The 15,206-nt window shown below is 38.4% G+C and overlaps 1 protein-coding gene across 2 annotated transcripts in view; it reads left to right on the top strand.

Moving 5' to 3' along the window:
• ascc3 (activating signal cointegrator 1 complex subunit 3) overlaps window positions 1–15,206 on the top strand; it is a 544,034-nt gene that overhangs the window by 205,557 nt on the left and 323,271 nt on the right. For both annotated transcript variants that reach the window (XM_043687007.2, XM_043687008.2), the window contains exon 14: window positions 1,425–1,559. In XM_043687007.2, coding sequence (XP_043542942.2) covers window positions 1,425–1,559 — 135 coding nt within the window. The remainder of the gene's footprint in view (window positions 1–1,424; window positions 1,560–15,206) is intronic.

Here is a 15,206-nt window from a genome sequence, read left to right as displayed (position 1 = left end):
TCTCTTCTGAACGCCAAATCTAAGATAGCACACTGAAAGATGTTTGCTTTATTTAGATCTCTTTACATTTTCAATCCTTGTTTGAACTTCGAATTAATATTGCGCTGATTATTTACAAAGGATTTTTTATATAAAAGAGAGCTATTCAAGATTCACAAGAATTTACTGAAAGAGAAATGGAATATTTAGCTATACTTCTTTAGCGTGTTGTTGAGACCGCATCACATGTACTGCACAGCTTTGGCCTCCTTATTTAAGAAAACATTATGTAGAAACATATGAATTAGGAACAGGAGCCCCTCCAGCCGACCGGATCAAAGTCCAGTAAGATCATGGCTGATATGTTCGTTATGAATTCCAGTTTCCCATCTAACCTGATAATATTTGATTTACTTGCCCATCAAAACTCTGTCTATCACCAAATAAAAGTATTCAGTGAAATAATTCAGCAAAGGCTCATTTTGTCTGCTCCCTGTGATTGGCAAGCTTATGAGGAAAATTTTATCAGAATGGGTCTGTATGCTTTGGAGTTCAGAAGAATGAACTCCAGTGGGGTACAAGATCCTGTGGGGCCTTGACAGGGTGGATTCTGAAAGGATGTTTCCCTGTGTGGGGCAACTAGAAGGAGGGTACTCAGTTTAAAAATAAGCAGTCCCTCAGTTGAGATCGACATCAGGAGGACATCAGCCTGAATCTCTGAAACATTTCTTTTGTTGAACTGATGTAATGCGATAGCATGTTTGTGATAACTGACACAAAAAGATAACCCACTTAGAGTAACATATTATGATAGAGTCTTGATTAAAGTTCAGCTAAACATACAGTGCTCTTACTGCTGCTACTGGAACACAGATTCTGACTGATATTTACCAATAGAATTTATTTTCACTTGCAATGCCATGATTGTTCGTTAAATCATTATGATGTTAAGTTCAAACTGATCCCATACGTTTTTCTCTTGTGTTTCGTGTATTGTTTCAAATTATCCTCTGCTGTTGTGTTCAGCCTTGCTCATTCAACAATGAAAAAGATGTGGATTCTTGTATTTCCTTGTTTATGCTAAAATGCTCTTAATTGGACCACTTTTAAAAATTCTGGTGAAGTTAGCATAGAAATCCAAATAATCTTGGATGTAAGGGAATTCCATTAGCAGCGTTGTCTCAGATCAGTTAGCCAGAATGGTTTGATCTTGGGACATTCACACAGTGCCTGAGTGACGACTGAACTGATTTTGTTTTAATGTGGTCAGATCACAGTTAATTCATTATACAATTAAACAAGCTTAGAATATAACTCAAACCTATGAGGCATTGCTACATGCAAAATAGTTTTCAGAAATTTGTTACAGAAAAGTAGAAAATGAATGTGCTTCATTATCATGGCTTATGTTGTTGTTTAACCATTACATTGTTGTGTCTTCCTAGGTGATGGTTTTTGTGCATGCAAGAAATTCAACTGTCCGAACAGCGATGGTTCTTCAAGAGATGGCAAAAAACCAGGGTGATATCATGTACTTCTTACCAAACCAAAGCGCAGACTATGGCTTGGCTGAGAAACAGGTATGCCATCAAGAGAACCTTCAACTGAAAGAATATATGAGCATATTCACTCATGTGCCTGAAATTCCTGATTGCAATGCCAGCAGCACCCTTCAACACTGACTACTCCACAGTTTGTGGATCAGTAAAGTAAGCCCCTCATTAGGACCAGGTCGGCAGGTAAAAGCACTATTTTGTGTCCATCTTTGACACCTCTTTGTCCCATGTCCTCCAAAACTTTGGCCTTCGCTTGCTCTTATACAAATAACGAACAAGCATCTGTGTAGTGCAGCACAGCAAGAGCCCAAATTTGGCTTTCTGTAGTCTATTAAGCCTCCATGCACTTGGTTGTATCAACTGCCACATACTGAACCTTCGAAGGGGCAGGTGGAAGTACTAACTTGATTGAGTTTTTGCCAAAAAAACAAAGATGGGTAATGAAGAAAGTGACGCTGATATTGCATTTAAAAGGTACACAAAATAGTACAATTACAATGTAAGTTAACTTTTTAAAAGTGTGATTTGTTTTATATTTGTAGCGTTTTTCTAAAACTTCAAAGCTTAAATGATCCAAAAGTCTTTTTTGTTTTGTCATTGAAGAATATAATTTGTTCTTGTTTCCCCGTTATTCAGTTGATGCTAAAGCAAATATTAGTAACTGCGAACCTCCAGCTGTCATCAATTATGCATGTTTGTTACGTATTTCAAATTCTAAGTTGGAAAATTTCTTCATACTCCAGTGCTGATGTTCTATAACTAATCAAATTGTAATTTTTTAATGGTCTCTCTAATAGTCCAATAACAGAACCCTAAGCATGATGATAATCGCTGAGCTTGAACTAAATGAAGTGAATAATTCTACCTCATTTTAACTGTATTATTTCCACTGCTTGTCCATTATCTTGAGGCATCTTGGAAAATAGGACAGCATCTTGTGGAGAAAGCATGGCCAAAGTTCAAAATGAGTAATTCTTATCTATCTTTATTAAGGAGAATACTTTACCTCAGTGCGTGAAGTGGTAGCAGAGAAATTGGGTGGGATAGAAATATGGAAGAGACACTTCAATTTGCCGATTTCCATGCATTACTGGCTATACAGCTGGTCTACAAGGCAGAATGCAGGTTCAATTCTCATACTGGCTGAGACCATCACGAAGGTCCTATCTTCTTGAACTTGCTCTTCTCTATTGAGGCATGGCGACCTTCAGGCACTGGTGATTTGTTTAACCTCTCTCTAATGAGAGAGCAGTCCTGTGGTCCTTTGAGACTTTGGCGACTTCACTTTTACTCATGTTCCAACTTATTTTTAAATTTATATTTTCATTGGATGTGGGCATCATTGGCAAGGCCACCATGTGTTGTCCTTGAACTGAGTGGCTTGTAATACTACTTCAGAGGGCAGTTAAAAATCAACAACATTGCAACAATAGGTTGGATCAGGTAAAGATAGCAGATTTCTGTCCTTGACAAAATGACAAAGTGAACCAGATGGATTTTTATAAAAACTGATTATAGTTTCATGGTCACCATTACTGATATAACTTTATACTCTGGATTAAATTTAAATTCCACCAACAACTGCAATGTGGTTTTAGCCCATGTCTCCAAAGTATGAGCTTGGACCTTTTTTCGATTATTAATCCAGTGATATTATCACTACAGCATCATCTCCCCCTTACTGTATGCCATCATATTCCCTTTCAAATAGACATTAAAATTCTGTTTATGGTGAATGAGTTCCTTTAATTTAGCATTTTGTTTCTGCTCATCACTTCAACCTTTAAACGTTCACTTTGATTGATTCTGGGCCCAAGCAGAATTACATCTCAATTTTATTCTAGTGTGCTCCTGCTGGTTGTGGCATTTTCTACCTATTGTTTTCTGAACATTGTGGCTCAAACCTGTCACTAGACAGAGTTGGAGATCAGAATTGTCAAATCTTGTGGCATCCATCACCAGTATTAAAATTGCAGTGACAAACCATTTTTAGAACAATCTTGAAAACAGGATTGTTTTAATCAACTTATTCAGAGATGTAGGAGACAATAAGGACTGCAGATTCTGAAAGCCAGAATCAATAGATACGAAGCTGGAAAAGCGCAGCAGGTCAGCCAGCATCCAAGTAGCAGGAAAATCAATGTTTTGGCTTAAAATGTTGACTTTCCTGCTCTTTGGATATTGTCTGACCTGCTGTGCTTTTCTAGCTTCACATCTGTTCAGACATGTTATTGCACACCTCTGGAGTAAGTAAGACTCTAACCTTAGCCTCCTGGCAGAATTAAAAAAATAACATTTTAATACTTGTCAGTGTCCATATTATACAATGTAGCCAAAAGCGAAGCAACGTATTTCAAAAAAAGAAACAACTGCATTGCCGGAAATCCGAAAAATAAATTGATGCAAAAACTCTACTTTCTCTCCATATGCTGCCTGACCTGCTGAGTTAACATTTCAAATCCAGTGACCCTTCTTCAGAATGTATTTCTTTTGGTTAGGAGTTGATCTAAAGGAATAATTTGAAACTTTTACAGCTTACTCATAGATGTTCACCATCAATAGCAGAATTGAAGCTGACATACAGTGAACTCACCAGTGAGCAAACCAATCAATATTGTACAAGGGGTGCCATTCAGTTGAGCTACTCTCCTTTCAGATGTAGAAAAATCAATATTAGCTGTAGCATCATTCAAAAAACTTGCACCAGTAATAGTTACCACAGTAAATCACAATAACAAATGCATTTGTTTAAATGCTCTGGTTTCTTAATAGATCATAAAGTCTATGTTGTTATTCAATAACTCTCCATTCAGAAATATATATAACTATCATTTGTTCCTTTTCTTTATCCAGCTGCATCAAACTATAAATGATTAATTAAAGTAAGTCAACCCCGGAAGCTGTTTTCAATTGCTTGTAAATAACAAGCACTTAAATTTGAGCCTTTAGCAAGCTAACCAGCACAGATGTTTAACGGGAATAGAATTGGAACCAATGAAACTGACACAATTCTAACTTTGCACGCTGCATTCTAATTCTGTCACAAACAATAATGAGAACATATAAATAATTTATTGTGCAGGCTATGGTTAGCTAAATGGATAATGTTTTTTCACTTAGTATTGCATTAAAAAAACACCAAATACTGTACAATGAACAATTTATACAACAATAATATGTATTTATATAGCAACTCTAACACAATAAATAGCCAAAAATCCTCACAGACGTATTATGAAACAAAAGGAAGAAAGACAGTTAGGGAAGCAGAGTGGCATTAAGGAAGATTATCCAGAGCTTGGGGCTTGGCCACCTGAAGGCACAGCCACCAGATAAAGCAATTACAGTTGTGGTTGCACAAGACACCAGAATTAGAGGCGTATAGATTTCTTGGAGGAAAGGGAGAAGCTATGGAGGAATTTTAAACCAAAGGGAGAATTATAAAACCAATTGTTGCTTGACTGGGAGTCAGTTTAGGCCAGTAAGCACAGGAGCAATAAGAGAATGTGGAGAGATTGAAAAGTGTGATCTCAGAGGGACCTAGGAGTCCTTACTCATGTCACAGACAATATGCTCCAGAGGGCTGTGGGTGCTCAGACATCAAGTAAGATCACAACACAGATTGATACATTTCTAGTTGCTAATAACGTCAAGAGACCTGAAGATAGCATGGGAATTTAGCATTTAGTAGGTTATCAGTCATGATCTAGAATATCTGAGCAGGCAGGAGGTCTTGAACAGCCTACTTTTGCTTCTATTCCAAAAATGGGACTTGTTACAAATTAAGTTAGAAGCAGCAGAGTTTTGAATGCTCTCAAGTTCATGGAGGATAAAATATGGGAGATCACTTGTTGAACAGAGAGACCTAGGGTGCAGGTTCATAGCCCCTTGAATGTAATATTGCAGGTACATTACATTGCAGCTAGACAGGGTGGTGAGGAAAGTGTTTGGCATGCTTGCCTTCATTGGTCAATGCATTGATTTTAGGAGTTGGGATGTCATGTTGCAGCTGTACAATACATTGGTCAGGCCACTTTTGGAATACTGCGTACAATTCTGGTCACCCTACTTTTAAGAAGGATGTTGTTAAACTAGAAACGTACATAAAAAATTTACAAGGATGTTGCCAGGACTGTAGGTTTTGAGTTATAAGGAGAGGTGGGACCTTTTTCACTGGAGCATCGAAGGTTGAGCTGTGATGTTAAAGAGGGGCATAGATAAGGTGGATAGCAAAGGCCATGGTAGAGTTAGGAGACTGACTCTGAGTCTGAGTTAGGAGACTGACTCTGACCCTGAGTTACCCTTTCAATTTTGCATCAACATAGTGTCACAGTCACTTTGTATCATGGAGTTCAAAAAGGCATGATAGGTTTGAGAGTTCAGATACCATGCTTTTTCTTTCATGGATGTGGTTGTCACCAGTTGGGCCAGTTATGTACAAGCAACAGTGGATTGACAGTGATCTAGTCCAAGTCAGAATGATGTTAGAATGGATAACCATGATTGCTTAAATATTTGGCTTCTTTTTTTATATATAAATGTGGAATAAGAAAATTCTGATATTAGTATAAGAACCAAGATTGTTGTATTGTTATAAAAACCCATCTTGTTCATTGATGTCCCTTAAGGACAGCATGTTTCCTGCCTTAACTAGTCTGGCATTTGTGACTAATCTCTGATCAATATGGTTGACTCCAGCTTTTCTTCTAACATGTCTCAATGAACCACTCCATTGTTTTAATGTGGGCTTTGCTAATAGATAACATCCTAATAATTTATTTATAAGCAAATGGAACCTTTATTTGTGAACAATTTCATTCAGTTTGATGAACGTTATGATGGGAGAAGAGTTGCTAAGTATCAAAAGCTTCATATAAATATCACCTGTAAATACTCCTGTGTGACTGGATAAAATCTCATGGCCAAAAGGATTGGAGTCAATAGGCTGCAATTGTCATTTCTATTTTAATATTAGTTTTGGTTTATCAATTTGGTTGCTGGAGCTTTTGTTCTTATGGGATGTAGAATTACTATTTTTTTTTAAATTATCATTTATAAATAATATGGCTGATTGAAATTGAATCAAAAATTGACTGATGTAGAAGTGCCCTCATCTAATTTATTGAGCTGTTTTTTTAATTTAACATCTTCACATAATTGTAATTATTATTTTACAAAAGTAGCACATTTGTGTATCATCATTCTTTTCTAACCTTTTTTATGTCTCAATACATGTTTGAGCAATAATCCAATCCTAAACCCTTTTTCATTATTGTGCATTTTAAGTGTGATGGTTTACTTGCTCATTGGCTCAATACTTTGGAAGCATTCACTGTAACAAACAGTTTAAAAATCGTTGTTACCATTTTGCAGAGAAATTAATTGGACTTGCAGTGTAAATCCAAGACATTCTGAACTCCTAATTGAAATTAACGTAAATAGTGAGTCTGATTTACATTGATATGATAAGTCCTTCAATGGCGGTAATATGGCGCTCTATAATCTCTTACTTTCGCTATATTTCTCATTAGCAGAGTTCTCACTTCAACACTTTAGTTTGGTATTCAAATATCAAAAGATACCTATAAATGGAGATAAAATATGGAAAGCAAAGATATATTGGTGGAAAATAAGTAAGAAATGAAGCACTTGGGATTTATAATACTGATGGAAGAATGTGTACTCCACAATTTTACTATAATAATCCCTATAGATCTTTTATTTTACAAATGAATGCTAAGCTTCATAAAACCCAAGAAGGATAACCATTATCCAACAGCTTGGAGCAGTGATAAGTAATAAAATGCTTTGCTGCATTGTTACAAGTGTCAAATACATCTTGGAGAGAAATGCAATATTGTGTTGTGTATGACAGTGTTATTTAACTGTTACCTGCAATGCTAACAATCAGACAACCATTGGCATTGCAATTACAGATGTTCAGGAAGGATATAGGTGATTTATGGAAAGTGTTCTATAGGCATATTAATGTAAAAAGGGTGTCAGAAGGCGGAGTAAAGCTAATGGGTTCAAAGATGGAGGCAAATCACATGGTTGAAGCACTAAATGGAATCTGTCTTTACCAATAAAGAAGTTGCTGCCAATGTCAAAATGAAAGAGCAGTGAATTGGATAGGCTTAAAAGCTGGCTGGACATAAAGTTCTTAAATCATGAGGAATGGCTCAGGTGTATCTGAGGATGCTGAGAGAAGTAAGAGAAGAAGGGGAAATGCAGGAGCACTGATAATAATCTTCCAATCTTTTTCCAATACGGATAGCTCTAGTAACAGAACTGGAGAATTGCAAGTGTTACAATCTTTTGCATATATGCACAAACTGCTTCAGTATCTGAGGTGTTGTAAATGGTACTAAACAACATCCAGCAAATAAACCACTGCAGACCTTATTTTGGTGAGTGGGTTATTGTTCAAGCAGTTGAACATGTTTGGTCATAGAACACTGCCCTGAAGCAATGTCCTTGAGCTGAAATGATTGACTTCCAACAACTAACACCATATTCATTTCACTAACCATGACTACATCCCCCACAGAGCTAAATTCCTAATTTCCATGACTCCATTTTTCTTGGGCTGCATGAAGCCATACTGAACAAAATGCTGCTTTGATGTTAAGGGCAGTCAATCTCACCTCTGCAGTTCAGTTCTTGTAGATGATTTTTGTTTGGACCAAGGTTGTAATGAGGTTTGGAATTACTTTGAACTGTGAGGAGAATAGTGATAGTCTCTAATAGTTGAACCGGGGAGATCGTGGCCTATAAGTATTATCACTAGCCTATTAATCCAGAGACCCTGGTAATATTGTGGGAATCCAGATTTGAATCCTGCCATGATAGATGGTGGATTTTGAATTCAGTAAATATCTGGAATTTGGAATCTAATGGTGCTCATGAAACTACTGTCAATTTTCAGAAAACCCATCTGATTTACTAGTGTTCTTTAGGGAAGGAAACTGCTGTCCTTATCCAATCTGACCAAAATGTGACTCTAGACCCATCTTTTCCCACAATTAGGAATTGATAATAAATATTACCCTAGCCCACATCCCATGAATTATTTTTTTTTGAAAACTTATGTTAGCTAGTGGAATGAATGGAAACAGTTAAAATTTTAGACAGTGGTGTGAAGTGAAAAAAAGTTATAGAAAAACAATAGTAGAGTTGATGTAAAATTAAGGTTCCAATTCTAAATAGGACTGAGGAGGGGAGGAACTGAGGTATATGTTAACAAATGGTTTAAAGTGACAGGGCAGGTTGAAAAACTGGTTTACAAATCATAACAAAATTTAAAAAGCAAAGCAGTGATGGTGAGCACTTAAGACATTGCTTCACCGTCAAGTAGAATATTGTGTCCAATTTTAGGCTCTACACTTTAGAGAGGGTGTGAAACTATTAAAGAAGCTACAGAAAAGATTCATGAGAGTGATTCCATCAATGAGTAACAATGGTTATATGAGTAGATTGCACATCTCTTTGAGAGGAGGGGATTAAGAGGAGATTTGATAGAGCTGCTCAAAGTCTTTAGAAGCCGATACAAAGTAGATAGGGAGAATCTGTTCCCATTGGATAAAAGTTGATAACCAGAGGACTACGATATAAAGTGAATAGCAATGGCGGTTTTGCCAATATGAAGATTTTTTTTAATGCAGTGAGTAGTTTGAATCTGGAATAGACTGCCTGAAATTCAGTTGACGGTTTCAAAAGAGAATTGAAAAATTATCAGGTGAGAAACAAACTTGCATGGCTACAGGGAAAAAGTAGAAAAAAACTGGATTAGCTGAGTTGCACTTGAAGGTATTCAACATGGATGTAATAGGCTGTATTGGTACCTTCTATGCTGTAACCACACTGATTTGATGATTACTGTGACGATTTTAAGGCGAGTAAAATGTTGCACTGGCAGTTTCTAAATGCTCCACATCATTGTTCTTGTTTACCTATTATGATTCCATTTTAAGTGGAATATTATGATTCCATTTTAAGTGAGAATCCCTTTTGACTTATAAAGTCCTCCAATGCCTTCCTTCAAATGAGAACATTGTGAGTAACAGAAAGTTAGAAGTCATTGTGTTGCTGTTGTAACCATTAAAGGTTAAATGATAAGCAGTTGTTGGGTAGGTGCATGTAATTCTCCTACAATGCTGTAGTTGCATTCCAGTGAAACCTCACTTAATAGAAAATTGCTTAATAAAAACAATGGGGCCTATGGGAAAAGTAGGGTTAGGGGCAGACTACAAAAAGTATCACTCTCAATCACTCAAAAATCACCCAAAAGTTTAACATGAAGTATAGCACCATCTGAATGAAGGTTGAAACCATATTAACAAAACAAACGTAAATTTAACACAGTACATTTTTTAAATATAAGAAAGCCACTGTCTGTACAGTATCTTTCACAGAAAGCTGCTGTCTCGGCAACTAACATTGGCACATGCACAGTATGGCACAGCAACTGGAGCTGACATCGGCGCATGCACAGAACAGTGTGGACACCGGCTCTGACGTCACACATGCGTAGAACGGTGTGGACACTGGCGCATGTGCAGAACAAAATGCGCAAACCAATTCCCACTGGAATCGCACTATTGCGAACGGAGATAACCATTCTCAAAAATACTGTTTCCTAATTTTTCAGCGATGTTATAGCCATATTGCGTCGTTGAAATGCATGTTATCCCAAAATACCTGTATTGAAGATGGATGGATTGCTTTCTAATCAGAGATTAGACTCTTGCCTTTCACTGACTTCAAGCACTCGATCTTCTACTTTCAAAGATGGCGGGCACAGGCGTGCGAAGAGGACTTAATTAAAAAGCGGTGGTGGTATATCCAAATAGCCACAACTTCTTGATCTCAGTCCCTGCTGCTGACGGGATTGACCATGCAGCGTACCTGACAGATATACCTTTGTAGCAGCTTGTCACTTTGAGTGGAAAGGGATGGTCCTCAATCAAAGACAGTCAGACTCTGATCGAGGGTCTGCATATTGGACAGGAGACTGTCTATTGAATGCCACCTTCTTGTTTTGCTTCTGACCCTCCAAACTCTGCCCACAATCTTCTACCTACCTCTGAAATTATGTATCTGATTCTTTAGTGCTCTGAGATATTAGGTCCCAAAACTGCTTTCCAGTAACATCTACACCTCCTCTGTGACACTGTTGAGTGAAAAGCTGCCAATCCCTGATTAGCCAGTAATGCCCATTCAGCAGTGTTCCCACTCCCAGATTCTTGATTGCAAGACAAGACCCACTATTGACGTCCTGTCTGATTGGCCTGTGATTTACTGTGGCCACCTTGCAAACTGCAGTGCAGATTTCTCACTGGCTGTCCAGCTGGCTGTCTCACTGATAAGACTTCCTTCAACTCAACTAGATTCTGCCCCATATTTATATACTTTACCATTTAAACTCCGACATCTCCTTTGGTTTTAGCCCCATTGTAAATTACGATACATTGGATTAGATAAACTCCATACGCTGGAACCCAGTTTCTAAACATCTTCCTCAACACCTCTTAAGGTCTTCCTCCAAATCCATTATGCATTTGATCCATCTTCCCATTACCTTCTCTAATATCTCCTCCTTATTCTGAATGTCCATTCTTGACTAATTATTTATGCTTCTGTGAAACATGAGGGATAATTTTTTTCTAATTAGAGACATTTTATAATGGGTAATTATTCTTGTTCAATCACTCTCAGCCAGTCTAAAGCAGTTACCTATTTAAGGAATTGCGTTAGACAACATTGTGAATTGTGAGCAGCTTCTTCATCAGGCGAAGGGGGGGGGGGGTTGGTGGGGGTGGAGGAGGTGGGAAGAACCCATTAATATCACAATCACTTATACCCGAGCACGCAATACTTATCTTTTTTCCTGTATGTTTTTTGCTGCATTTTTCCACAGAATAAAATCAGAAATTAGAATAAAAAGCAATTTTAAAAAAAAATCCTCAACCACTAGTTTAATTAACAGTAGAAATGACTGAAAACTGAAATAGCATCCAAAGATGTTGTTGAAGTGAACCATTTCATTAACATTTTACATAATTTATTTACTGGACAGAAACCAAACATCCATTAGAACATGCAGATGTTTTTGTTTAATGGCAAAGATATAATGCTGACAACGATCAACAATTCTTGGAGTTCTGAAGTATAAGTCTGATTTATTGGATGAATAATAAAAAGACCTGCATTTATATAGAGCCTTCCACAACTTCCCAAATTAGTTTTATTATAGTTTAGGAAATAAGAAGTCAATTTGCATTGAGTAGGCTCTCTCAAATCGCAATATAATCATGACTGGCTAATCTAATTTAAAGACTGAGGAGCAAATCTTGGCCAGTAAACATGGAATCAAACTTCTGCTCCTCTTCACTTCAATCTGATGATTGACCAGCTTTGTGATGATCCCCCAGTAAAATGGGAGAAGATGAATGATTTTAAAAAGGTGAAGCAGTGAAGATTCACCAGAATTACACAAGAGCTAAAAATGTCATGAGACAGGTTGCATAGCCGATGGTTATATCTCCTGGTTAAGATTAATGAAGGTGTAATTGAGAGGTTATAAAGATTTGATGAGTAGATAGAGAGAAGCCATTACCTTTACTCAGGAGTTCAGAAGCAGAGTGTGAACTGACTCACTAGAGTAGCACACTGGAAATAGAGAACCAAAATTCCCAGAGTCATCCCAAAGTTCCCTAATTTACCTGACCTTACGACCCTGGTTGATGCAAAGTATGAGCCAGGTTTCTGAGATTAACAAGAATTACTATTTGTTTGTTTGTAGCTAGTGTCTAATGACTCATAATAGTTATAAACTGTTAGCATTTAATGCTACATATTAAATGTCAGATTTAAAATTCTAATCGCCTTAGTATCTTCACGTCTCGCTCATAAGTGCGTGCGCGCACATACAAACAGCCTCTCTCTCCCTCTCTCTGTGCCTCTCTCTGTCCCTCTCTCTCTCTTTCTCCCTCTCTTCCCCCCATCTCTGTCTGTCTGTCTCTCTCTCTCTCTCTCTCTCTCTCTCTCTCTCTCTCTCACAAACACACACAGTCAGTCTCTCTCTCTTCGTCAGCTATCACTCAGTTCGAGTGTGTGTTCTCTATAAAGCGCCTACTTGCGGGGCTTCAGATAGCTGAAGAGGCTAACTCAAGATCCACAGATTTTAACACAGGTGGGCAATGGTGGGTAGTGATGGTATTGGATGGTTGTGGTGGGTGGGCTTGCAGATGTTCTGTCTGTCCTCATGTCAGAGTCACTTCTGTTCTGCCACATATCAGAGATTGTTTTTGTGGTGTATACTTCCCTACTGGATGATGTTTCCCCAGTGATTCTGGTTTGTAGTTGTGTCCTCCCAGTTGTTTATGTTGATATATAATTACTTGAGGTTGGTCTGGATAATATCTTGGCCACCCTGACCTTCCTGCAGGTGCTGTACATAATCTGTTTTGGGAGGCGTGAGTTGGGTGTTCAGATGACATGTCCAGTCGGAATTGCTGTTGAATTATGGTGGTGGTGATGTTGGCTATGTTGGCCTCCTCCAAGATACTGGTATTAGTGCGCTTGTCTTCCCAGGTGACCTCCATGATTTTACATAGGGATCTCTGGCGGTGTTGTTCCAGTACTTTAAGGTACCTAATGTAGGTAGTCCACGTTTTAGCTCCATATAACAAGTGTGGGAAGGACTTCAGCTTTGGAGACCAGAGGTTTAGTCTGGGTCTGTAGGTCATGGTTTTGAAGCATCCCTCTTCTGAGTTGGGTATAGGCTCCACTGGCAGAGCTCAGATGTTGTTGTATTTCTGCATTGGTATTGGCTTTGGAGGAGAGATGAGTGCCAAAGTACGGGAAGTGATCCACTTTTTTAAGGGGATGGTTGTTGATCCTTATTGAGGTGAGGTTGAGGTACTGTTGGATGATGATTGATTGAGTACTCAAGTCTTTTTTATGTTAAGTGTAAAGCCTAGTAGCTTGTATGTCTTGGCAAAGCCATCCAAGATGTACAGCAAATCTTCCACAGAGTGTGCTGCAATAACGTGGTCATCAGCATATTGAAACGCCAAGATAGAAGTGGTGAAGACCTTGGCCTTGAACCTATTAAGGTTGTGCAGCCTTCCGTCCAAATGGTAAATGATTGAATTCCCTTGGGCAGGTTTTGGCCAGTGAGACAGAGAATGGTGGCAAGGAAGGTGATAAAGCCCTGCATGACCCCTGCCTCCACGATGAGAGTCTCAGATTCCAATCCACAGTCACTGAGTACTGTCGCAGACTGTCATCATGCAGCAGCTGATGAATTTATCAGGGCAGCTGCATTGGGACAGGATCTGCTAAAGAACCTGGTGGATATCTGTGTCAACGGCCATAGTTAGGTCGATGAAGGCCGTGTAAAGTGATTGCTTCTGCTCCTGATATTTTTCTTGTAATTGACATGCTGTGAAGAACATGTCTTTTGTTCCTCTGGACGGGCAGAGGCCACACTGCAATTCAGGGACTATTTCCTCAGATAATGGCAGAAATCTATTTGCAATCTATCTTGTCAGTGGTTCAAGTGTAGTACTCTCAAATAAGCCTATTGGGCTATAACCTAGTGTTGTGTGATTTTTAACTTTATCTATCCCAGTCCAACACCGGCATCTCCTCATCATTGCCAGTGGTTGACAGAAGGGAGATGCTACCGTAATTCCCACAGTCAGTCATGTCCCCTTTTTGAATATGGTCACAATCAGAGCATCCCTGAGATGTAAGAGGGGAGTTGTTCCTTGAACCAAATCTTCAAGAGCAAAGCATTTGTGTGTTAGTGGAGCTGTGGGCCATTTTTTAAAGATCTCCGCAGGAATCCCATTGGGACCAATAGTCTTGTTGTTTCTGAGGCTTCTTATGGCATCTTATACTTCAATCACACTGAGAGGTCCTCCCATGTCACCTTGCATAGATCTATGGTGGATTTGGTTGATGATTTCCAAGTTAACAAAAATATTATACTTGAGTCTTTGAAATGCTTACGCCAATGGGCATTTATTGCCTCATCCTTGTACACACACATATGAACACACACGAGTGGATGATAACACGCATGAACTCATACAAATACAGAGAGACAAACACAGGGAAATTAGGAGTCGCGGAGAAAATGGAAAGACAGTTCAGTAGTCTGTGTTCAAGCTTCTGTGATTTAAGACAATGTTGCTGGCCAACATGTTAGATCACTTTTCTCTTGCTGTTTCTACCAGCAGGTGCAAGACACAAGATGATTGGTTCAAGTATAGAAATTCTCTGACTTATCAATAACTCTAGCAACAAAGATAAGTTGGTTTTGTGAAGGTTTATCATTAGTTTTGATTAGAGAACAGAGAGAGCTCTCCCAAATGAGGGAAGAACTGTGCACTTTTCTCTCTCTCTCTCTCTCTCTCTCTCTCTCTCTCTCTCTCTGTGTCTCTCTCTTGTTCCCAGCTCCAAGCTGTTCAGTTACCTGAGAACAAATCACGTAGTTGCTGGCAGGAAAAAAAAAATGTTATCGATAACTGGTCACTAGTCCATAAACAAATCAACTTTTTGTCAATCTGTACACCCCATCAGGTACAAATCTTCTGGAACTAAAGCTTCATTTACTGCTCGATCATGCCTGTTGTCTCCCTGATGCCTGCAATGTGTTCA

The sequence above is a fragment of the Chiloscyllium plagiosum genome, unplaced genomic scaffold (assembly GCF_037043375.1).
Source record: "Chiloscyllium plagiosum isolate Xiang-an unplaced genomic scaffold, Cpla_swu_hap1 HiC_scaffold_3, whole genome shotgun sequence".
Lineage (NCBI taxonomy): Eukaryota > Metazoa > Chordata > Chondrichthyes > Orectolobiformes > Hemiscylliidae > Chiloscyllium > Chiloscyllium plagiosum.
The sequence above is the reverse complement of the archived record's forward strand: the minus strand, read 5'-3'. Positions and strand labels throughout refer to the sequence as shown.